A 21,034-nucleotide genomic window follows, 5' to 3' on the forward strand; every position below is an offset into this window, starting at 1 on the left:
CGACAAGAAAATGAATGAATGAATACAATTTTGACAAATTTGAGGACACTTTTGTTAACCCTTGGTGTTTTACTGCCAGTATGGATCAAACTAGAGGATCATGAGTGAATGGAGCAATGACCACCTCTTCGTAGGCCTTTTGATAGGCAGCCCACTTAAAAGGTGCCAGTCGCCTGCAAACCTCTGACTAAGAATCAAGCTTTCAAACCCAAGCACTGCAGACACGTGAATTGGCCACGCATGGACTCAAAACGACTATTGGTCTGCAATGAATAAATAACTGAAAGTATAATGTATCTGAATTAATCAAATATCCAAACGTATAAACGGTTGATGAATGTGATCTGATTATAAACCATCTAAATTTTATGATCACCTAAAATCGGAGTCAGATTAAATTTGGAGCTGGAAACATAAATAAATCAATTCTAACAGAACATTTTCTTCAGAAGCGCTAGAAAAGGCTTACAAGCGTTCAAGTTCACCACAAACCTATATTATTTCAATTTAGACTAATCACGAAAGTGTCATCACCATCAGAGTTTGTACAGCTGTTCTGGGGCAACTGCACGATGTTATCATATCAATATATAATAATTTGAATGTTCCGTATTTCCTTTATTATGCTATTTGGTTAGGTTGTTAGGCAAATGAAGGCCTGGAGGTGGTTGACGCTGCACTGAAAACAGCTTTTGTTCTTATTGTCTTGATGCCCATATTAAAGCTCATTAAAATCTCCAAAAGTAAAGTTTACAGAAATATATTAATATAAACAGGATCTGTTTTATTTGTTGTATTAATGTGGATATGATGCAATATTTAAAGAGCTCACAGCATTTAAAAAGCCCACTGATTCTTATTTATTACAAAAGCTGACCGCTGAAATTCATTTTGTTTTTCGAGCTGACTAGTAGAGGTAAAGTTGTTAAATTTTTAAAATCTTTATAGAGATTTGCTACTTTTACATATATTTTAAAAAGCTGCTTTTGTGTGTGTGTGTGTGTGTGTGTATTTGTTTGTGTGTGTATTTGTAGACACTGAAATGTTGCTTCAACGCATGTTCGCTTTGTTGTTCCTCATCTCTTCAAGTCCGATTGGTAAACTTGTATTCCAGCTTAACTGAATACTCTCTAATGTCATTTTAATGTCATGTAGTGGCTTAGAATGTTACCGTTCATATAATAGTATTAAAGATTACAAGGTGTTTCTAATTTTTTTTCTGGTCAAACAGTGTTGACAGACTGGTGTGAAGGCAGCTATCGATGTCTGGCTAATTATATAGTTGCTAAGAATATAAAAACTCCACCACAGGAGATAGGATGTTTTTTTTCAGTAATAATTACTTCACTGCAATACGAGACATTGTCTTTTGTAAGTACAGAGTGTTTTAAATCATTCCTCATCTTTGTAGTAAAAGAAAAATATACCAAAAACTGCAACATAGGAGAAAATTCCTTCAATTGTTCTGTCTTCAATTAAATCTGAAAATTGTAACCTAAAGTTATAACATCTTAATGCTGCAAGTATTTAAGTCAGGGGTCACCAATCTCGGTCCTGGAGGGCCGGTGTCCCTGCAGGGTTTAGCTCCAACTTGCCTCAACACACCTGGCTGGGTGTTTCAAGTATACCTAGTAAGACCTTGATTAGCTCATTCAGGTGTGTTTGATTAGGGTTGGAGCTAAAATCTGCAGGACACCGGCCCTCCAGGAACAAGTTTGGTGACCCCTGGTTTAAGTAAAAGTAAAATGCAGTTCTATAAATGCAGGTGGTGTAAGAATTATTACGAATTTTTGTTCCAGTGTGCCAAAATAAAAAGCTTTACTTATTAAATTCAAATGTATTTGAGCTAAATCTTACCTCAAATCTTGACTCTTATTTCATTTGTCACTGTGTTAAGGATACAAAAGACCTGCAAATGAGTAGTCGTGTCAAAATAAACATGGTAAGTAACCTTTTTTTTACTGTTGTGTTTGTTTGGCTCAGCATCAGCAATCGGGAGAACACATCGGCTCATACCATTTGAGAGAAATTTAGGAGCCAAGCTGGGGGTTAGGGTTAGGTTTATGGATGTGATAGTTATAGATATTAATTAAACATAGTTTGTTTATAGTAAAAGGAATGTTTATGGTTATGGAAGATGTTGACATTAATGAAAAACGGTAGGTTACTGTAAATGGTAGGTTTAGGTTTGGGTATTGATGTTAATTAAAAACAATAGATTACTGTATAGGGCATATTTAGGGTTGGGGTAAGTGTAGATTAATGATTCATTAATAAACACAGTAGGTTAGACTTTGTGTCATGTACAAGGCATGGGTAAATCAATCAACAACTCCAGGCAATTTGGAGCTGACCTGCCCATTTGGAGTTGTCTCTGATCTCCATTTAAAACTAAAGGCAGGGTATATGGTGTGAATTTTACCGTTCAGGTTGTATGATATTTTTTGTATGTGAGGTTGTGTGGAAATCCTTAATGCTCATTTGGTCAAGACTCATACTGCATGAGAGGAACTTACGAACCAAGCAGTTAACAAACACTTGATCGTTTGACTTGAATTTTTGAGCTCTGTGCAATTGAATGAGTGGATCTGTCTATCTATCTGAAGTTGACTAATCAGGAGGACAAACTCACTGAACAGTGAGTAAAGTAAGATGAGTCATCAGAAATGATGGGCTGCGTCCAAAATGGCATATTTCCATGCTGTATAGTACGCTAAAAACAGTATGCAAGCCTAATAGTAGTATGTCCGAATTCATAAAATTTGAAAAACAGTGTGCGAGAAGTACCCGCATTAACTACTACTTCAGGCGAGATTCTGAAGTACGCATCCGATGCACGCTATGCTATTCCATGATGCCCCGCGAGAGAATTCATGAATGGGAGTAAAGCAACGAGTTCCATTCTCACATTCATATTGTAGCTTCATCATCTTCAGCTTAACCTCACGAAAACGGAAATGCTTGAAGTTTCTGCCAACCCGACTCTTCACCATAACTTTTCAATCCAGATGGATGGAGCAACCATTACTGCATCCAAAATGGTAAAAAGCCTTGGAGTAACGATTGATGACCAACTAAACTTCTCTGACCACATTGCTAGAACTGCTCGATCTTGCAGATTCGCACTCTATAACATCAGAAAGGTCCGACCCTTCCTATCTGAACATGCAGCTCAACTCATTATTCAAGCTCTTGTTCTCTCCTAACTAGATTATTGCAACTCTCTGCTAGCCGGGCTTTCAACTAATTCTATCAAACCTCTTCAGCTGCTTCAGAACGCAGCAGCACGAGTGGTCTTTGATGAACCCAAAAGAGCACATGTCACTCCGCTACTCACCCGTTTGCACTGGCTGCCAGTTGCTGCTCGCATCAAATTCAAAGCTCTGATGTTTGCTTACAAAGCGACCTCTGGCTTTGCTCCTTCGTACCTGCTCTCACTTCTGCAGATATATGTGCCCTCCAGAAACTTGCGTTCTGTGAATGAACGTCGCCTCGTTGTTCCATCCCGAAGAGGGAAGAAATCACTTTCCCGAACTCTCACATTCAATCTGCCCAGTTGGTGGAATGAACTCCCTAACTGAATCAGAACGGCAGAGTCGCTTGCTGTCTTCAAGAAACGACTAAAAACGCAACTGTTTAGTCTCCACTTTCCTTCCTAATCTTAACTGCCTCTCTGGCTATACCACTAACTGTACTCTCTCTCTCAAAAAAAAAAATAAATAAAATAAAAAATTACTAATGCTTTGCTTCTTAGACTTTACACACCTGAAACTTGTCTATAGCACTTATTCACTGCTGCTCTTATAGTTGTGTAAACTGCTTCCTTGTCCTCATTTGTAAGTCGCTTTGGATAAAAGCGTCTGCTAAATGACTAAATGTAAATGTAATGTAAATGTATAGGACGTACTTTTCATAACGGTCGAGTAGTAAATTTAAATTCAATACAGTACCTATTGAGCGGTAGGCGATTTCGGACGCAGCCATGGTTTACGTCAGACAAGTTTATAATTTACTGTATTACTTTACACTAATGGGGTGACCAGGTTTACTGGTGCTCAAAAAGCTGTATGTTTTATGTACATTCACGACTCGAATAAATAGCTGTGATGAGAAAGAAAAAACTCTGCAAGCAGTTCCTCTTTCCAGGTTTTTGGCACAGTATTTAACGTGATTGCTTTGGAATTCACAGGGTCATAAAAACCATGTCATATATCCCTTCATCCAAATGATTTTCACATAAACCTGTGAAGTGTGCATGGACATACAATGGGGACATAATGGGGACATGGACATACATGGCTTAAAGGGGTGGTCCACTACGATATCATATTTTAAACTTTGGTTGATGTGTAATGTAGCTGTGTGAGCATAAACAGCATCTCTGGATGCAAAATGAAAGTTCAATGCAAAGGTAGACCTTGATTTTTACAGAGTTAGCTTAGCAAAGCCTACATTGAACGACTTTTGGGGACTACAAAAAAATACTTCCGGGCCTTGTGAGATCACAAACGTACGTTTACCGCGCACACACACTGCGCAGCTAAGGGGCGTGGCCAGAGGCGCTGGATTGTTACAGCAGAGTTCTGTATTTGGGCTTCCAAAGGACACGACAGACAGAAGTGCTTACAGTTCAATATTAATTATGTTCCAGAGAATTATTAAATACATAACAAGCATGATTTGACCAAACACAGCTTCTCTCTCCAAGTTCAGTGCTGGATTCGGTTAAAATCTCCTCAAAGGAGTAGCTCCAACAAACAAATCTGATAACTCTGAGCCATGACCTGTAAGTGTTTATATTTGTTAAAATTGATTATGACGTGCACAGTGTCTAACGTTAACGGTATGAAATGCTGTTTGGCACCGCTAACGATTTAGCTACAAATTCATATTTATCAGTCAAACCGCTGTAAACACACACACTTCACCAGCACATGCAGCGTCTCTCTATAGGCTGCTTTTCTGTGCATTTTACATCTCAGATAATGAAATTGCAATAGAAATATATGTAATAATATATGCGAATAAATGTGAAAGACGTCGTGTAACACGTTGAGTTAAAAAAAACACAGGATAGCTCACCCAACTCATGTAGCAGCAGATAAATCAAGGCTCATGCAGGTCGCATCCCACATCTTGTGCTTTATTCTTCTGTCAGCAGTGTCACTGGTTATTACAGAACAATAACTTCATCTGAGCATCAGAGAAAAATAAAAATAAACATGGGTCCTGCGCACATGCGCTTCTCGTGTTATACAGACAGTTCATACACACGCACACACATAGACACACACACAATGGCAAACTCTCTTAAAGGAGCCACACCCCATTTTCACACATTACAGACACTCGTCAGATTTTACGTGACGTGGAGCTGATCTGCGAATCGCAGCACATTATGACACATGACCAATCAGAGTTACTTGAGGGCAGGCCTTTTAGAGGAACTAGGAAATATATCAGTCGTTTTCATTTTCACACATTACAGACACTCGTCAGATTTTACGTGACGTGGAGCTGATCTGCGAATCGCAGCACATTATGACACATGACCAATCAGAGTTACTTGAGGGCAGGCCTTTTAGAGGAACTAGGAAATATATCAGTCGTTTTCATTTTCACACATTACAGACACTCGTCAGATTTTACGTGACGTGGAGCTGATCTGCGAATCGCAGCACATTATGACACATGACCAATCAGAGTTACTTGAGGGCGGGCCTTTTAGAGGAACTAGGAAATATATCAGTCGTTTTCATGTTAGCTAATGTAGCTGTATATAATCAAAGTGAGATTTGTGGAAAAAATAACGTGATTTCCTTCAAGTGAAACATGAGCACACATCGCTTTGCATCTTATTAACACAACCAAGCCTTAAAATTACATTCTGGACCACCCCTTTAACGAATAGTCAACGTGATTGATTTTACAGCAGGAAGACAGTACTATTTATTTATAAAAGGAAATTTACTCTCCATAGAGGTGGACGGACTTAGCGCTACAGTGGACAGAAGAAACATCTGTTGCTAGAGAAATTATATTACCAGTCGACAAAATCTGGACCCCTGGGCTAGTTTTGGATAATGCGTAAGTGAATTCAAAATTTTACTCCCTAGTACATTGTAGGCTATGAATAGTAATGTGGTCTATGTGGTAAGATAAATTCTGCACAATAATGTTTTTTTTTTTCTCCACTCTTGACCATAGAGATCACACTGTTACCTTTTTGAATTGAATTGGTGGGCTGTTCTTAATTTTTTCATTTCATCTGTTTCTGATTGGTAACATTTAAGCAGCCGGAAAGAGTTAACAGATCTAATTTTGTGTTTTTGTGTCTGGTTGTTCTTAAGAGTTCTGTGAACAAAATAATATTTTTAGATTTGTGGAGTGAAAAGTTAATCACATTCTATGAAGTGACTGAACATTCAGACAACCTGTAGTAAAATCCTTCCATTTTAGTGAAAGCTGTCTAAAGCCAGCACCTAAGCGTTTTACTCATCATACTCCACACTACTGCAGATGACGTGATAATCAAAGGGATTTGATTTGATTTATTGATCCTTAATGCTGAGTCACCTGCTATTGAATCACTTAATTGTCTAATTATTATTGATATTGATGTGTTTGAGCAAGATTGAACTAAACATTGCATGGCACAGCCCTCCAGATATATGAAATCGACACAAACTGTCAAAGATTTTTTTTTTCAGAACTATGGAGTGAAAAACATTTTGATAATTAATCAAATAAATCAATCAAATTATCAAAACAATTTATTCATCCATCGCTTTTCGGCTTAGTCCCTTTTTATTAATCCACGGTCGCCACAGAGGAATGAACCACCAACTTATCCAGCACATGTTTTATGCAGTGGATGCCCTTCCAGCCACAACCCAACTCTGGGAAACATCTATACACACTCACACTCATATACTATGGACAATTTAGCCTTCCCAATTGCCCATGTCTTTGGGCAGTGGGGGAAACCGGAGCACCCGGAGGAAACCCACGTGAATGCAGGGAGAACATGCAAACTCCACACACAAAAATGCCAACTGACCCAACCGAGGCTCGAACCAGCGACCTTCTTGCTGTGAGGTGACAGCACTACCTACTGCACCACTGCGTCGCCTTAAAACAATTTAAATCAACAATGTAAAACAAATGTAAATTATGAAATTCACTGTAGGGGCAGCTCTACCAACCCCAAATAAGCAAGCCAATGGTGACAGTTCTAAAGACCCCAACGTCCATCAGGAGGTAGAAACGGAAGGGGGAAAAGGCTCAGTAAATAAGTTCCTCTATTATCCTCTATTAGATTCAGATTTTTAAGATCTGTGAAAATAAACTATAAATCTGCATTTGTAATTCTGAGAGGGAATTAAACGTTTAGCATATGCACTCTCTTTATGTAACCAGGATAGATGCAACCACAAAGCCATACACTGATGATGTAGTTGTGAGTAGTGATGGAACTGTGAACCATGCTGTTATTCTGCTCATAGCAGTGAACTGTGATATCAAGCTATTCACCTATCCCTTTGTGAGCGGGCAATGTCTTGTGGCCATCAATGGTTGGAGAAATGGTGGTAAGATGACATTTTAATGAATAATAAATATATTCTAAATCATTTGATCTTAACTTTATTTCAAAATGAATCTTCTAAACTTTTTTTCTTGGCTTTGATTTAGATTGTGGGATTATATTACAATATCCTCGAAGTGTAACTACGTTGGGAGGAAGTCTAAGTGGAGAGTGGATGACTGAGAAAGTGGAAATAGCAAAAGAGAGTGACATGGAAAACCGCAAATATCTTTTGGTAACTACTGATATTTTATTTCGTATTATGACATTTAGTACGTCCCTTGTATAAATCTAATAATTAGATTGGATACAAGTCCAGTATGAAAAGGCACTTGCAATGTAAACAAATATATATGTTTCAAGATATTACAAAAAACAAAACAGCCTGCTTTTCATCACAAGAAAAGCAACAAACAAAAAAACTGTCCAAAACCCATTGACTCATGTTATTAGTTTTCCTGTCATTTACAGTGAGTGTGTTTACTTTAACATAACATACTGAACAAAGTTACATTGAAAAGATGTCTTTTAGATTTGTGTTATAACCAAGCGGCAACCTCCCGCTCTCTCTCGGGAAGCCAATACGGAAGTAACTGAAACTGCAATTCATCAAAATTCCGCTAGTCCTGGCTACATAATAGAGCAGATTGCAATTGAGCCCACTGTTAGAATGGCCAACTTTACAGCAGAAAAAAAGGTGTTTACAGCCTGGTACAAAGAACGATTTTGGTTCATATAGCTATTATTACCCTCCATGACAACTGTGAGGGGGGTGAATTTTTTTATAACTCATCCATTTCCTTTATTTTAGGTTATATTAAGTTTGCATAATTAAGGGCGTGGCCACTTGAGTGACAGCTAGGTCTCGCTGGTCGCCGTCACTTCACCTCAGCTGAATCCGGCAGATTAGCCACTGATCTCGGCATATTCATCGTATTTTTGTTCTGTTTTATGTGGCTTTACACAGTCAGCTGCCTTTTGGACTTATTTCTTACAATTATCAGATGATATGGGATGCTGTGTGCACTTAATTGTGCTCACAAACCATTCATGTGGCCTCCGTTTCCAATGTGAGTAAAGTTATATACTTGTATACCATCTCTATAAATGTATTTGTTTTATTTAAGATCATTTATCATTAATATTTTTCTTTAGACCCATAAAGCACTCCAGAATGTGACAGATTGATTAGCTGTAGGCTCTAGAACAGTCATCTGAAGCGTTATCATACAGAGTTATGCTGGAGTTCATCAATAGTCTTGCATTTACTAACACACACTATATCTGAAGTGTTTGGAAGTAGTTCGCGTTTTCCTCCTGTAGAAAACGTCATAAGAACAATGTTTAGTGGCTCAATGTATTACTACAGTGTTTTTAAAAGTCTAAACACTTTATTGATATAGTGTACAGCCAAGCACATGTGGTCAGAACACAAACGAGTCGAAGGTAACGAAGTATCTCCCAAAGTAAAGTCTGTCTGCTAGGTCTAAGCAACGTGCCAGCAGGCGTCTGTAGCTCCGCCCACTCTCCGCCTCTTTGCCCTTGTTTGGTATCCCGCCGTGGGTGCGATGACGCGCGAACAAAATGGCGACGGTTGGCCGCGCCTACTTGTAGCTTCTTTTGCAGTGTTCAGAAACCTATGGGTGACGTCACGGATGCTCCGTCCATATATTTTACAGTCTATGGTTATAACAAAAGAAATAATTTGTCATTAAAATGTTTTACTCACTGATCTAGTCAAGTACATTTAGTTTTGTGTAATAATGGTTCTGTGGTATTGAATAAAATTAACTGATAATAGAATGAGAATCAGCAGTTGTTTGGTCAGGTTATAAAAACACACTGGACACTCAGGGCCCTAACATACACCTGGCGCAATAAGGCGCAAGGCGAGTATGGTGTGATTTGTTGCTATTTTCAGACCAGCGCAACTGTAATTTTCATATTTTGCGCCACATTGTTTAAATAGCAAATCCATTTTCGCTTGTTGTTAATCCCCATGCAGATTGTCTGTGTAACTTGTTGTTTTCTCGCTAGTGAAGCGTTCAGTTTTTCACTTACAAAGTCCGCCAATAGCAAATGCGCCATGGCGCGACGCAATAGACTCTTAAAGGGAATGGGAAACTCTGATTGGTTTAATGCACATTATGCTCAAAACACACCTAGAACTCATTTAAGAGAATAAGCACAACCCTGTTAGACCATGCGCCAGGGCGCAAAGGTTATTTTTCCATCCTTAAAATAGCAAAAGTTGATTTGGATATGCTCTTAATGCTTTAGATTTTGTGGTATGGGTTCACTCAATGGTATGGGTTCACTCAGATAACTCAGTGGCAATTTACTGAACGGGTTTCATCAGTCTAGCCTGATTTAAGTTTTACAAACTGACAAAATAAGTGTTACTGATATTTTTAAAAATATTCAGGAAATTTTTTAACATGTAAATAATTACAGAATGTTGACCCAATTGTGTTGTTTTTCTATAATAGGCAAATTTCTAGTGTCCTAACTATTATTAATGTGTATTAATAATAAAAAATAGTATTTTTTCCCAGTTCCCCACTGTGGTGTGTAAAGGACTTTTGCCATTTTTAGTGCAGTTTGTAAAATGAAAAGAAATAGTCTCTTGTTGGCCTGTTTAGCAGAGTCCACCATGGAAAAAACAATATATAAGCATTGGATATTGATAAAAGAACACACATGGTGCAGACACCTAATTTTTGATAACATTAATGCTAATTGTATTTATAGGTTTTCCAATTTAAGGTTCAAAATATGTTTGAAAAAGCCAATAGTGATGTATTTTTGAATGAGTTTATGTTGCATTTATATGGTTTGACCACAAGATGTCCCTAGCATGTGGTGTTTCGAACCCTTAGAAAAAATTGCAAAGCACTTGAGCTTTGAAAAGCTTCATTTTTTTCTCCCATCACTATTGTGTGCATGTATGTGCAGTTGTGCTGTTCGTTCAGTGATGACAATTTCTGGATTAGTCAGTCTCATTCAGATGCACAATTTCTTTCATAAGATCAGTGAAATCCCTTTTGATGAGAGTGTGGTGTTGATTTTCACTGAAATGATAATGTATATTAAGTAGTTCTGCATATTTTGAGCCAGCAGTGCATTGGACAGGTTTGGTCAAACACTCAAATGTATCTCGACAATGGTGACATTCTTCATGCTGCAGTGCATACTGTAAGAATCTTACATAACCCATCAATGATTCCCAGCTATCATTGCAGCAAGAAATGTCATCATTGTTGATACTCAAAAGCTAATTTGCTTATCTGAATTCAAAAGCTGATCTGTATCTGTGTGTTTTGAGTGATTTAGTTTTTAAAACCTGGTAAAAGTACTGTTGGATCTCATTTTGTTATCAGTACAGTGTTATCAACATCAGTTTGGTAAGAGTGGTAAGAGTTTGGTAAACTGTGGAGGCTAGCAGACAGTCGATTTAGCCAGTCTGTCTGCTCCCTGACCTGGGCCCTAGGTAGTCAAGTGCCAACACTGAGGGCGTACTCTCACTAGGCATGGTTGCCTTGAACTATGCCAAAGCGTGGTTGTACCCCCTCCCCTCTCCCTCGATGGTCTGCGCTCACAATGCATTTTTACCTTCCAAGCCAGAGTACCCTTACGTCATCGATGATGCGACTGTTTAGTTTAACAGAAGAGAAGCGCTCTCGCTCAGCACTGTGGACATTGCTTTATTCTATTGTTTTGTATTATTTTTAGTCATTTGATATGCAGTGACACACAGTCATATCTTTTGCTGAACAGATCCACAACTTTTGATGCTCATAAGTTGTCATTAAAGTCATTGCGCTGCACTTATTAAGAGGTAGCCTGAAGGCATCAGCTGATGTGCAGTGAGTGGTTTGTATCTAATAAACTATGACAGTTCGCATGCATTGAAAAGTAAGAATGATGAATAAATCCACATGAAACAGTCCCTTAAGAGTGACGTCGCGTCTTCAGTTTCATGCTCAGGGCCATTTTGCACTTACACCACAAGCGTACCACGCCAAAGCCCAACCGAACCTCGCTCTGGCACACCTCTTCCGACCAGGCCAGGGCCGGCCAACTGAACTGCGCCATGGCCTGATTCAGAGCACTCACACTTGTCAAACGAACCAGGAAATACGCCCGGGCACGGTTTGGATAGCCTAGTGTGAGTAAGCCCTAAGACTCTAAGCCAGATTACTAGAGAGGAGAGCTGCCCTATGAAGACCATCTCTCTTTAACAGGTCAGGTTTACCCCAGAAACTTGGCCAATTGTGTACAAAACCTATGTTCATCCAGCCATTGAGCGATGAGAGTTGGCTGTGAACCAGAGCATATTACAGTGTCGGACATCGTCTTTGCAAGATCACACATCTCTTATTTTTAGTGATCTCTGACTCACGTAGCCGGACATCATTAGTGCCGATGAAAATAACGATCGTACTGAACTTACGTTTAGATTTAGCCAGCACTTTTAAATTTGACATGATGTCAGGCGCTCTGCCTCTTGGCAGATGTTTGACTATGGTGGCTGGTGTTTTTATTTGCACGTTCCGTACTATGGAGTTGCCAATTACAAGGGCACGCCACGGTAGGTGCATAGGGGGCTAAACCTGTTTGACGTTGGAACAAATATGCTGCGTTTTCTCCCACTCCTAGAGCCTCTAATAGTAACCCAACCATCCTGCAGCAACCGGAACCAAACAATGTACAAGGCATGCTGGGCTAGTTACATCCAAAACCTTATCTAGAGACCTATCACTCATCCTCAATTAAAGTTTGGATGATCTAAGCAAATGGGCTAAAGCTCATGGCGAAGGTGCACTTCAAATTCACTTTAGCTATTTAAAAGATAGGAAATTAGTTGGTGCACCTGGTGCATGGTCTAAAAGGGTTGGCCTTATTCTCTTAATGAGAATTAATTAATTAATCAAAGGCCTTTATTTGTCACATACACTTCCATGTAGTCAACTACACTGTCATATAGTGAAATTGGACCCCTCGACCATACACAAACATCACATTTCAGGGGAAGATCAGGGAGAAAAAAAGCCCCAGCAGTCAAGCACATAAACACATAGACAAAGACAAAACATCGCAACAGGGGATGGAAACAGGGGATGTGCATATAGTCTGATGAGGGCGGCCAGCCATCCATACCTGCAGCTAAAAAGCGCTGGTCGCAGACCCGCCTACCCCCTCCAGTGGGTGAAAGCACACGAAGGCGTGGGATGAGGGGCTAGGTAGTGATTGTATATCTGTAGCTGTGTATGTGTGTGTGTAAGCCTGTAGAGTCCAACAGGTGTCCTTGAAAGGGAGCAGGAATTTCAGAGTGTCTCCTTATATTGCTATCCGGGAGAAGTTGTTTGTCCCCAGCCGAGGCCATCTGGACAGAGGGAAGCCAAAAGATTTTATTTGACCATAAAGTGTCAGGGTTCTGCCACTCTGGTCTTGTTAATTCTTGTTTTGTGGCAGAATCCGGACACTAGCTCTGTCTTGTCCTGTCCTGTTAGTGCTCGGCTCGAGTTTCCTTGGGTCGAGCGCTTGTTTTGTCATTGTCTGGGTGCACGTCATCAAAGGTGCGCGCGGACCGTGCGCGTCCTTGGGACAAGCGCTCTTGTACTCGTGTTTGTGTTTTGTTTCGTCAGCATCGCGCTGTTTCATTCTCAGCGTCTCCGTCTAGTTGGTTTCGGTTTTGGTTGGCGCTGAGATGAAACATGCGCGTTGCATTTATGTGAGCGCACGGTAAGGTGTTCACTTATCGTGTGCTCGTGTCTTGCGTCTGTTGTCAAAGCACGTGGCTCTGTGTTTACACTGGTCTCGTGCTTTTGTTGTGTGCTTCAGTGTTTGTCCAGTCATAAGAACACTCCGTTAATGAGTTCTCTTATTGGCTGCGTGTTCTTGTCCTGTTTAATGTGAGCACCTGGCTTGTGTTGTCTCTGTGTCAGGTGCTCTCCCGTCTATTGTCTAGTCCCACCCTCCTTGTTAACCCATTATTAGTTAATTATGTTCATCTGTTTGTGTATTAATTTCTCCTACTTATATTCTCCTGATGTCTGCTGTCCGGTGCCAGTTCGTCGTCGTATGTTGTCGATATTTCCCTGTCTTGTTGTGTCTAGCCCTACTTTGTCCAGCCAACCCAGTCAAGTTTGTTTTTTTCTTATTATTCATGTTTTCCCCCTCGGGGTAGTTTGTTTTGCTGTTTTTGCCTTTTTATTTTGGTATTATTTTAATAAATATTACTTTACCCTGCACTTGGGTCCTCGCCCCTTTTTCCCCTCACCCGAACCGTGACATAAAGTTTTCAAAATGCTACTTTTATTTAATTAATGAAAAAATATGCATATGTACAGTCATTTGTTTGAAGCCTTTTGGATTGTCAGGTGTTTGTTACCCAATAAATATGTATATTGTTCTTTGAATTTTTCTGTAGCCATTTTGTTTCCTAAACAAAGCACATACCGTACCTTACTGAAACCTTGACCCTAAAACCGTAATACATACCGAACCATGAGTTTGAACTGTTGCTGCATCCCTAATGGGAACGTTCTGTGTAGCTCAATGTTAATTCAACTAGGGCTGTTCAGTTGCACCATGTGTAAAAATTTTAGTGATTTTAGCAAAACTTTGGTTTAAAGCAACATGATTTCATTCAATTTTCTAGTTAAGTCCAATCTTTGGGTTAAGAGTTAAGAAAAATGGCAAAAGATTTACATTATTATATATAACTATTATTATATATACATTTTTTATTATTATTACTTTATTATCTTTATGAATGTATAAAAACACAATGAAATGACTAAAATATTTCAAATTCCCCACAAACAGACTATTGTTAATTTGTGTTCAAGGAATGAATGCAGAAAATGAAACTTGATACTATTCTTTATTCTCCTATCGTCTGTAAACAGGTCACTTTATCTATCAATCCCTTCAGTGCAGTTGTGACCCTGATACTACCCAGTGCACTAATAATGCTCGCTGATCTGGTGAGCTTTTCTCTGCCAGTTCAAGGAGGAGAACGCAACAACCTTAAGGTCACCTTGGTGCTGAGCTTCACAATGTTTCTCTTCATCCTCAATGATCGTCTGGCAAGTGGTGGGGAATGCACCCCTCTCCTCCGTAAGTAAAAAAGAACAAAACACTCATGTCAGTAAGCCATAGGCAATAGTTACAGAGTAAGTCTGTACAATATAAATTACCTTTATGCATTAAACTGTTGAAATGCACAATAAATGTCAGAGCTAAAATGAGTTGTAACTCCAAAACAAATTGGCAATGACCTAAAGCCGCTGAGAGAGCAAGATATAGGGCAGTGGGAATGTTTTGGGAGAAATTGTAGATCACAGTGTCAGAATGAATAAGATGAAAACAATTTCCAGTCTTGGAAATGTGTGATCTTAAGTTATTTGCAAAGACTATACTAAATACTTATTACTTGCATGTATTTTTCAGCAATAGTTGTTTACTGTCAAAACGCGGCCAGCCGGAAGTGCGATATGCGCATCAATTATAATAGCATTTTTTATCACATTGTATAACAATAATTAATATTTTTACAGTACTGTGACGGTTGGGTTTAGGGTTGAGGTAGGCGGTAGGCGTTAAAAAATACAATTTATTGGGTAATTTAATAGATAGCATAAATAATACTCTGTACGACTGCTGTTTTTACATTACTGTGATGGTTGGGTTTAGCGTTAGGGTGGGGGTAGATGTTAATAAAATACAATCGCTGGGAAATTTAATAAATAATATAAATAATTCTCGTTAACTTCCGGCCGCATCCATATCCGATCTAGCAACAACCATCACTGTTGCCAGATGTAGCTGACTGATTCCAGCCCAAAAACTATCCAAAACCAGCCGAAATGCAAAAAGACCCGCCCAGTCATCTTAAGGGGGGGTTGTGACAGTATCTACATTACGGGGGCGGGCGTTACTTTGCAAAACTGCCCAATTTTTCTATACACGCCCATGTCATTTCACACCCGCACAGTTGTTTTCAAAACCGTCCGATTGTGTGGAAAACTGCCCAATCTGGCAACACTGACAACCATGAATCACTTATCTCACTCTTATGAACACACAATGTCTCTTTCCCCACAGCACCCCCAATGGTGCATCCCTGCAAACTGTCCTCTCCAACATATTCAGATTTATATAAACCACAAATAAAGTAAAGGCAGTAAAAACAAACAAACAAAAAAAACAACAACATATATTTATAATTCTATTGAGGCCATTACACAAACAGCCAAACCTGTGTGCAGGAAAAGCGGCCATTTTAAAGTTTCCATTTCCCCAATGATCAGGGTTCTACCAATTTCAATGACATCATGGGGGATAAATCAAGTAAACCATTAATTTTGGTGCAACATATTTATAAGACACTTTTGTAGATATTTGTGAGATATGTACGTTGCATATTACTACCCTATGTGTTGTCTTTTATATATATATATATATATATATATATATATATATATATATATATATATATATATATATATATATATATGGTATGTCCTAAAAGTGGGTGGAGCCAAACTCTATAAAATGGCTCCTGCAATAATAGTGAATAGTTGTGTTTGTACGTAATGCAGGCTGGGTATTGTCTTTTGAGTAGTGGCCCATCTGTTAATATGTCATTATTGACAAAGGTCAATATACACAACTACATGAATGCCGATCCGCTGCGCAAACAACAGCTTTTCATCCAAGATAGGCCCATAGAGAGTAATGTCAGCCAGAAGTGTTTGGGGAAGTCGGCACAACACAACAAATCTTCTCACTGATGCCAAAACTGAGCTGAGCTGACAAATTCAAAAATGTGCTTGATGTCTGTGTGTATTTAACTGTGCATTTGGATGTGGGGCAAAGATTACAATTAGCATCCCACAGTCTTTAGTTTAAGTTACCACCCATTAAACAAAAGTACCTAGCAAGCACACAACATAACAACGTCAATGGTTGCAATGACCAAAATTTAAGACGTCGACTGACATCTAATACCGAAATAATGCTGCACAAGTTAATTATTTTTCTTTTTTGCTCCAAAGATTATCACTTCTGCTTCTGTCTGGTTAACCTGGTACTCAGCATGGTGATGTCTTTAGTGCTGACACATCTGACGACTGCTGACAACTTCTTGACTTTTAAATGTTTAAAGAGATTCAGAAGACAAAATATCCATCTGGAACAAAGAGAAGGTAAGAGAATACTAAACACTGCAAACATACTGTAAAAATGAAAAGGTCACACTTTATTTTGATGGTCCATTTGTTGAATTAAGTTACATTGCATTTACATGCCAACTAATTCTCATTAGATTATAAGTAGAATGTTCGGTTGGGGTTAGGGTTAGTGTAAGTTGACATGTACTTGCAGAGTTTCTTATAGTCAATTAAATGTATGTTGAAGGAGCAGTATCAACAGATATTAAGCAGACAGTCTAATTCTCAAATGGACCATCAAAATAAAGTGTTACCATATTAAATATTGAGAACCCTCTTCAGACAGAATGTGATTAAATGTACATTTTTGTCTCTATTAGCAGATGCTGGCATGAAAAAACAGTCAAGTGGTTCAGCTAAGGCTTCGCTACAAAAAATTGTTAACTTTCTGGAAAACGTGGAGCAAAAAGAGCAAGTGGCAAACAGCAATGAAGCTTTTGTAAACTACTTGGATAAATTCTGTTTTTGTTTTTTTCTATTTATTGACATCCTTTACCTGGTCATTATTGCTATTGTCACAAGAACAAACTTGTGCACAACCCAAAAGATTAAGATCTGGGATTATGAGCCTATTTTCATTGTCGGTGAACCCGAATATCCGCACAATGGCACAGAATATGTAGATTATTAAATTCCTCCTCCAGTGGTTTGATGCATGAAACAAAATTTGATATTGTTATACATGAAACTTTTTAATTATATATATATATACTCTTTTAAATATATAGATAGAACTCTTTTAAATATATATATTTTTAAATTTAGATATTTAAGTGATTATTTAAGTGTTGATAGAACATGATTGCTGAACATCTGCTGTGAACAAGCAACTAACTTTTACTAATCCCTCAAGATTGCAATTGCAATCAGTCTGACTTTGTAAAACAATCTTACTGATAAGAGTTTAATATTTTATTTAATATATTACGGAATGGTAAATTCTCTTTTAAAAGTTTTTTAAAAACTCTTCAGATTATTACAGCACTGCTAGATTTGAATAGGAACAGCTAATATAATTATCACGTATCAAATTTGTGGGATCAAGTTCACGCCTAAAGTATCGTGGTCGCAGATAGAAAAATGCCAACACAATCTCACGGCAATTCGTAACTTTTTGAATTAGTGGCTAATTCGTACGAATTCGTACGATCTAATTCGTACAATTTAGTACGATTTGCTCATCCCCCAATGACGGCTGGGTTTAGGGGTGGGGTTAGGTGCCACGCCTCCTTTTTAAAATCGTACAATTTCGTACGACTGAACTCGTACGAATTCGTACGAATTAGCCACTAAACTGTCAAAACGTAAAATACTTACGTTTTCTCGTGAGATCAGACTGAAAATGCATGTAAATCCAAAAATTGACATTGTGTGTAAAATTGTAAAGCACAACAGCTAAAACTAAAGGCAGAATAAGTAACAATGAGGTCGCGTACGAAAAGATAATGAACGTGTTTAGACAAAATAATTTTTTTCTGATGATATTTGAATGTATTGTGTGCTTACGGTCTTTTCCCCCTATGCTCTTGTTTCCACATTCTGTACTTGAATTTCCAAAACATTGGCTAGAGGAGCAACTGTAAGTCTCGACTAGTGGACCAATGAGAACGCAACAAGAACAAAGGGGAAAAGAGCATGAGCACACAAAACATGCAAATATGAGCAGCAAAACAGATTTTGCCTAAAATAGTTTTCATTTTTGATTCATGCTTATTATCTTTCCGTACGCGACGCGTTCTTTCTTAATCTGCGTTAAGTTTTCAATTTTGCATGTTATAGTTTTACACGTGATGTCAATTTTTGGATTTACGTGCATCCGCGACCACGATACTTTATGCGGGAATTTGATCCCAAACAAATTATCACATAGTTTAATTCATGACACAGACAAGGAGTGAAATTTTATATACAATTTTTAATTTCATCAATGCTTAGCCAGCAGTGGTTATAATTAATAACTAGATTGATAGAGTTATGAAAATGTTATAAATGTTATAAAAATATAGCACAGTGAGAACATGCAAACTCTCCACAGAAATCCCAGCGACCTTACTGTGAGGCAACAGCGGTCACCACAAGATATTCAATATGCTATATTTGATTAACATGATTTCCACAAAGGCTGAAACTGCTTGTTAGCATCCAGTGTTCATCATCAGCACTCAATTAATTAATCACAACAATTTAATTTAGCACTGTAAACAACTTAATTGGACACTGGAGATATTACTGTGTATATAAACTAACTATTTTATGCTTCTGGGCGTTTTGGGTGGAGGGCTTCTAATTACATTACCAATGTAATAGTTTTATTCATGTAATATTATTACTTATTGAATTATTAAATTGTTTCATTAATACAGTAGTTCATTAAAAGCTAAATATTGGGGTTCTGTTACATTACTGCTTACCTATTAATACTTAGTACTTAATAAAAGACTTCCATGTTACTTAAATGTTGTTGTTTTTTTAAGGGAAGGTGATCTTTTCAAGCTGCAGGCAAGACATCCTTTTTTTCAGTGCTAAGCAGTGAGGAGGGTCTATTTGTTTTTGTCACCAGCTCTGTCTTAGCAATTTCCCTCAATAGCCAGCAGAGATCACCCTCACCATTATATTAACTGCTTCCAGAACTCCATAACCCATAAGGCAGTACCTGGTTCTGATTGCACTCCACCCGCTGCTAGTTCACACACACATTAGTGATAGGAAGTTCGGATCTTTATACTGACTCAGACTTTTGAGTTTTGATTCTTTTATCGAGTCATTTCAGTTGTTCAATTTGCAAAAAATAATATTAAAACGTTAGGAGCTGCTTCCAAACACATCTACAACTAGCCCAATCGTTGATCACACTACAAACAAGTCATAACTGGAATGCTACTATACCAAGAGAAAATAATTCTTCATTGTTTACCTGGTCTTTTGTTTATGATTAACTCTAATCAACTCATCTCTGGCATGTCTTCAAATGTAAGTTGTTCGTTCAACTGTCTGTCACGCTGGTAGACGAGGAAGGTTATCTTTTATCAGTTTTATTCAAAACAAGTGGGAGAGTGGTGTCAGAGCTGTTAGCGATCTTCTTCAACAGCTTGTAATGTAAACATCTGATGTTAGCGATCTCACATATAGAACTGATCATTACTATGAATCCAGTGAGTATGAACTCTCAGTTCACAGAGCTTATCTCCTATAACAATCAATCGACATGATGAAATATTGGCCACTGCTAGTCAAGCCATTTAAAGTTTGGTCGGACAGCTAACAACACCTACCGCTCAACTTCAGCAGCTGACAGGTGGGGTAGTCTCACAAGAAGATACGGCATTTTCATCGACGTCGCCAGCTCCGGAAGCAGTGAGCCGTTCTTCTGAACCTCGCGTTCCTCCTCTGGCCCACTACTCGGGAGAACCACAATTGTGTCGATCCTTTTTAGCAAAGTTTTCTGCAACCGTCTTTAAACTGGCTAAAGTAGCCTTCGTTATTACACTCCTGTCTGGTAAAGCCACTCTGTGGGGGACCACCATCTGGGAACAGAAGTTTCCTTGCTGTTTATCTTTTGACTTATTTTCGAAGGAACTAAGGAAAGTGTTTGATCGTGCTGCTTTCGGAAGAGAAGCTGGACATGTTTATTCACGAGCTGTCGGAACATCTTCAGGATGAAATGTACACCTTGGACCTAAAACCTTGGATGGCCTCATTGATCTGCTGATCCGGGTGGATAACTACTTCACAGGGAGTCTCACATCAGACGAGGGCCTCCTACTGATCCAGCTATGTGTTTGTCTGCACTTCCGGGGGTCTCAGAGGTGGGTTACGTTGATCAGGAACCCATGCAGGTGGGTAGGTCCTGACTTTCCATGCAGGAGAAGCATCAGCGCAGAAGCGAGAGACTCTGCCTTTATTGCAGAAGAGCAGGACATCGGGTGGCTTCCTATCCAGTAAAAGACAACACCCATCAGTAGGTAATAGGTCACTGATGGGTGAGATTAATTTAAGTAAACCCTCTGCTGCAGCTACTCTTCTGCCCGTTGCGCTCTGTTGGGCTTCTGAGACTCTGAGGGTAATTTTATTGACTCCAGTTTTGCTTACAGGTTAAAACTTCCGGTTATTTACTTTCCTATGCCCATTAGTGTACAAGCCCTTAGATTAGATTAGATTAGATTATATTAGATTAGATTCAATTTATTGTCATCACACATGTACAAGTACA

The 21,034-nt window shown here is 38.6% G+C and overlaps 1 protein-coding gene across 3 annotated transcripts; it reads left to right on the forward strand.

Moving 5' to 3' along the window:
- Nucleotides 1–830: 830 nt before the first annotated feature.
- On the forward strand, nt 831–19,227 carry LOC130221693 (zinc-activated ligand-gated ion channel). Of its 3 annotated transcripts, none has more exons than XM_056454269.1 (10): nt 831–916; nt 1,035–1,097; nt 1,232–1,371; nt 1,898–1,942; nt 5,981–6,087; nt 7,420–7,589; nt 7,693–7,820; nt 14,500–14,710; nt 16,651–16,800; nt 17,145–19,227. In XM_056454269.1, exons 2-10 carry the CDS (start codon nt 1,043–1,045, stop codon nt 17,453–17,455), a joined length of 1,317 nt encoding a protein of 438 aa, XP_056310244.1. In that variant the 5' UTR covers nt 831–916; nt 1,035–1,042; the 3' UTR covers nt 17,456–19,227. The 3 variants fall into 3 exon arrangements, with proteins under 3 accessions (XP_056310244.1, XP_056310245.1, XP_056310246.1); XM_056454270.1 differs by having other exon boundaries at nt 17,148–19,227; XM_056454271.1 differs by lacking the exons at nt 831–916; nt 1,035–1,097; nt 1,232–1,371; nt 1,898–1,942 and having other exon boundaries at nt 6,016–6,087; nt 7,506–7,589.
- The last annotated feature ends 1,807 nt before the right edge of the window (nt 19,228–21,034 follow it).

The sequence above is a fragment of the Danio aesculapii genome, chromosome 3 (genome assembly GCF_903798145.1).
Source record: "Danio aesculapii chromosome 3, fDanAes4.1, whole genome shotgun sequence".
NCBI classification, from domain to species: domain Eukaryota; kingdom Metazoa; phylum Chordata; class Actinopteri; order Cypriniformes; family Danionidae; genus Danio; species Danio aesculapii.

Bases quoted from the DNA above. Each gene is read 5' to 3' on its own strand.
- LOC130221693 (XM_056454269.1), top strand. From the start codon at position 1,043: ATGTTGCTTCAACGCATGTTCGCTTTGTTGTTCCTCATCTCTTCAAGT. The intron at 1,372-1,897 runs GTAAGTACAGAG...CACTGTGTTAAG, and splicing joins AATACGAGACATTGTCTTTT to GATACAAAAGACCTGCAAAT. The intron at 16,801-17,144 runs GTAAGAGAATAC...TGTCTCTATTAG, and splicing joins CCATCTGGAACAAAGAGAAG to CAGATGCTGGCATGAAAAAA.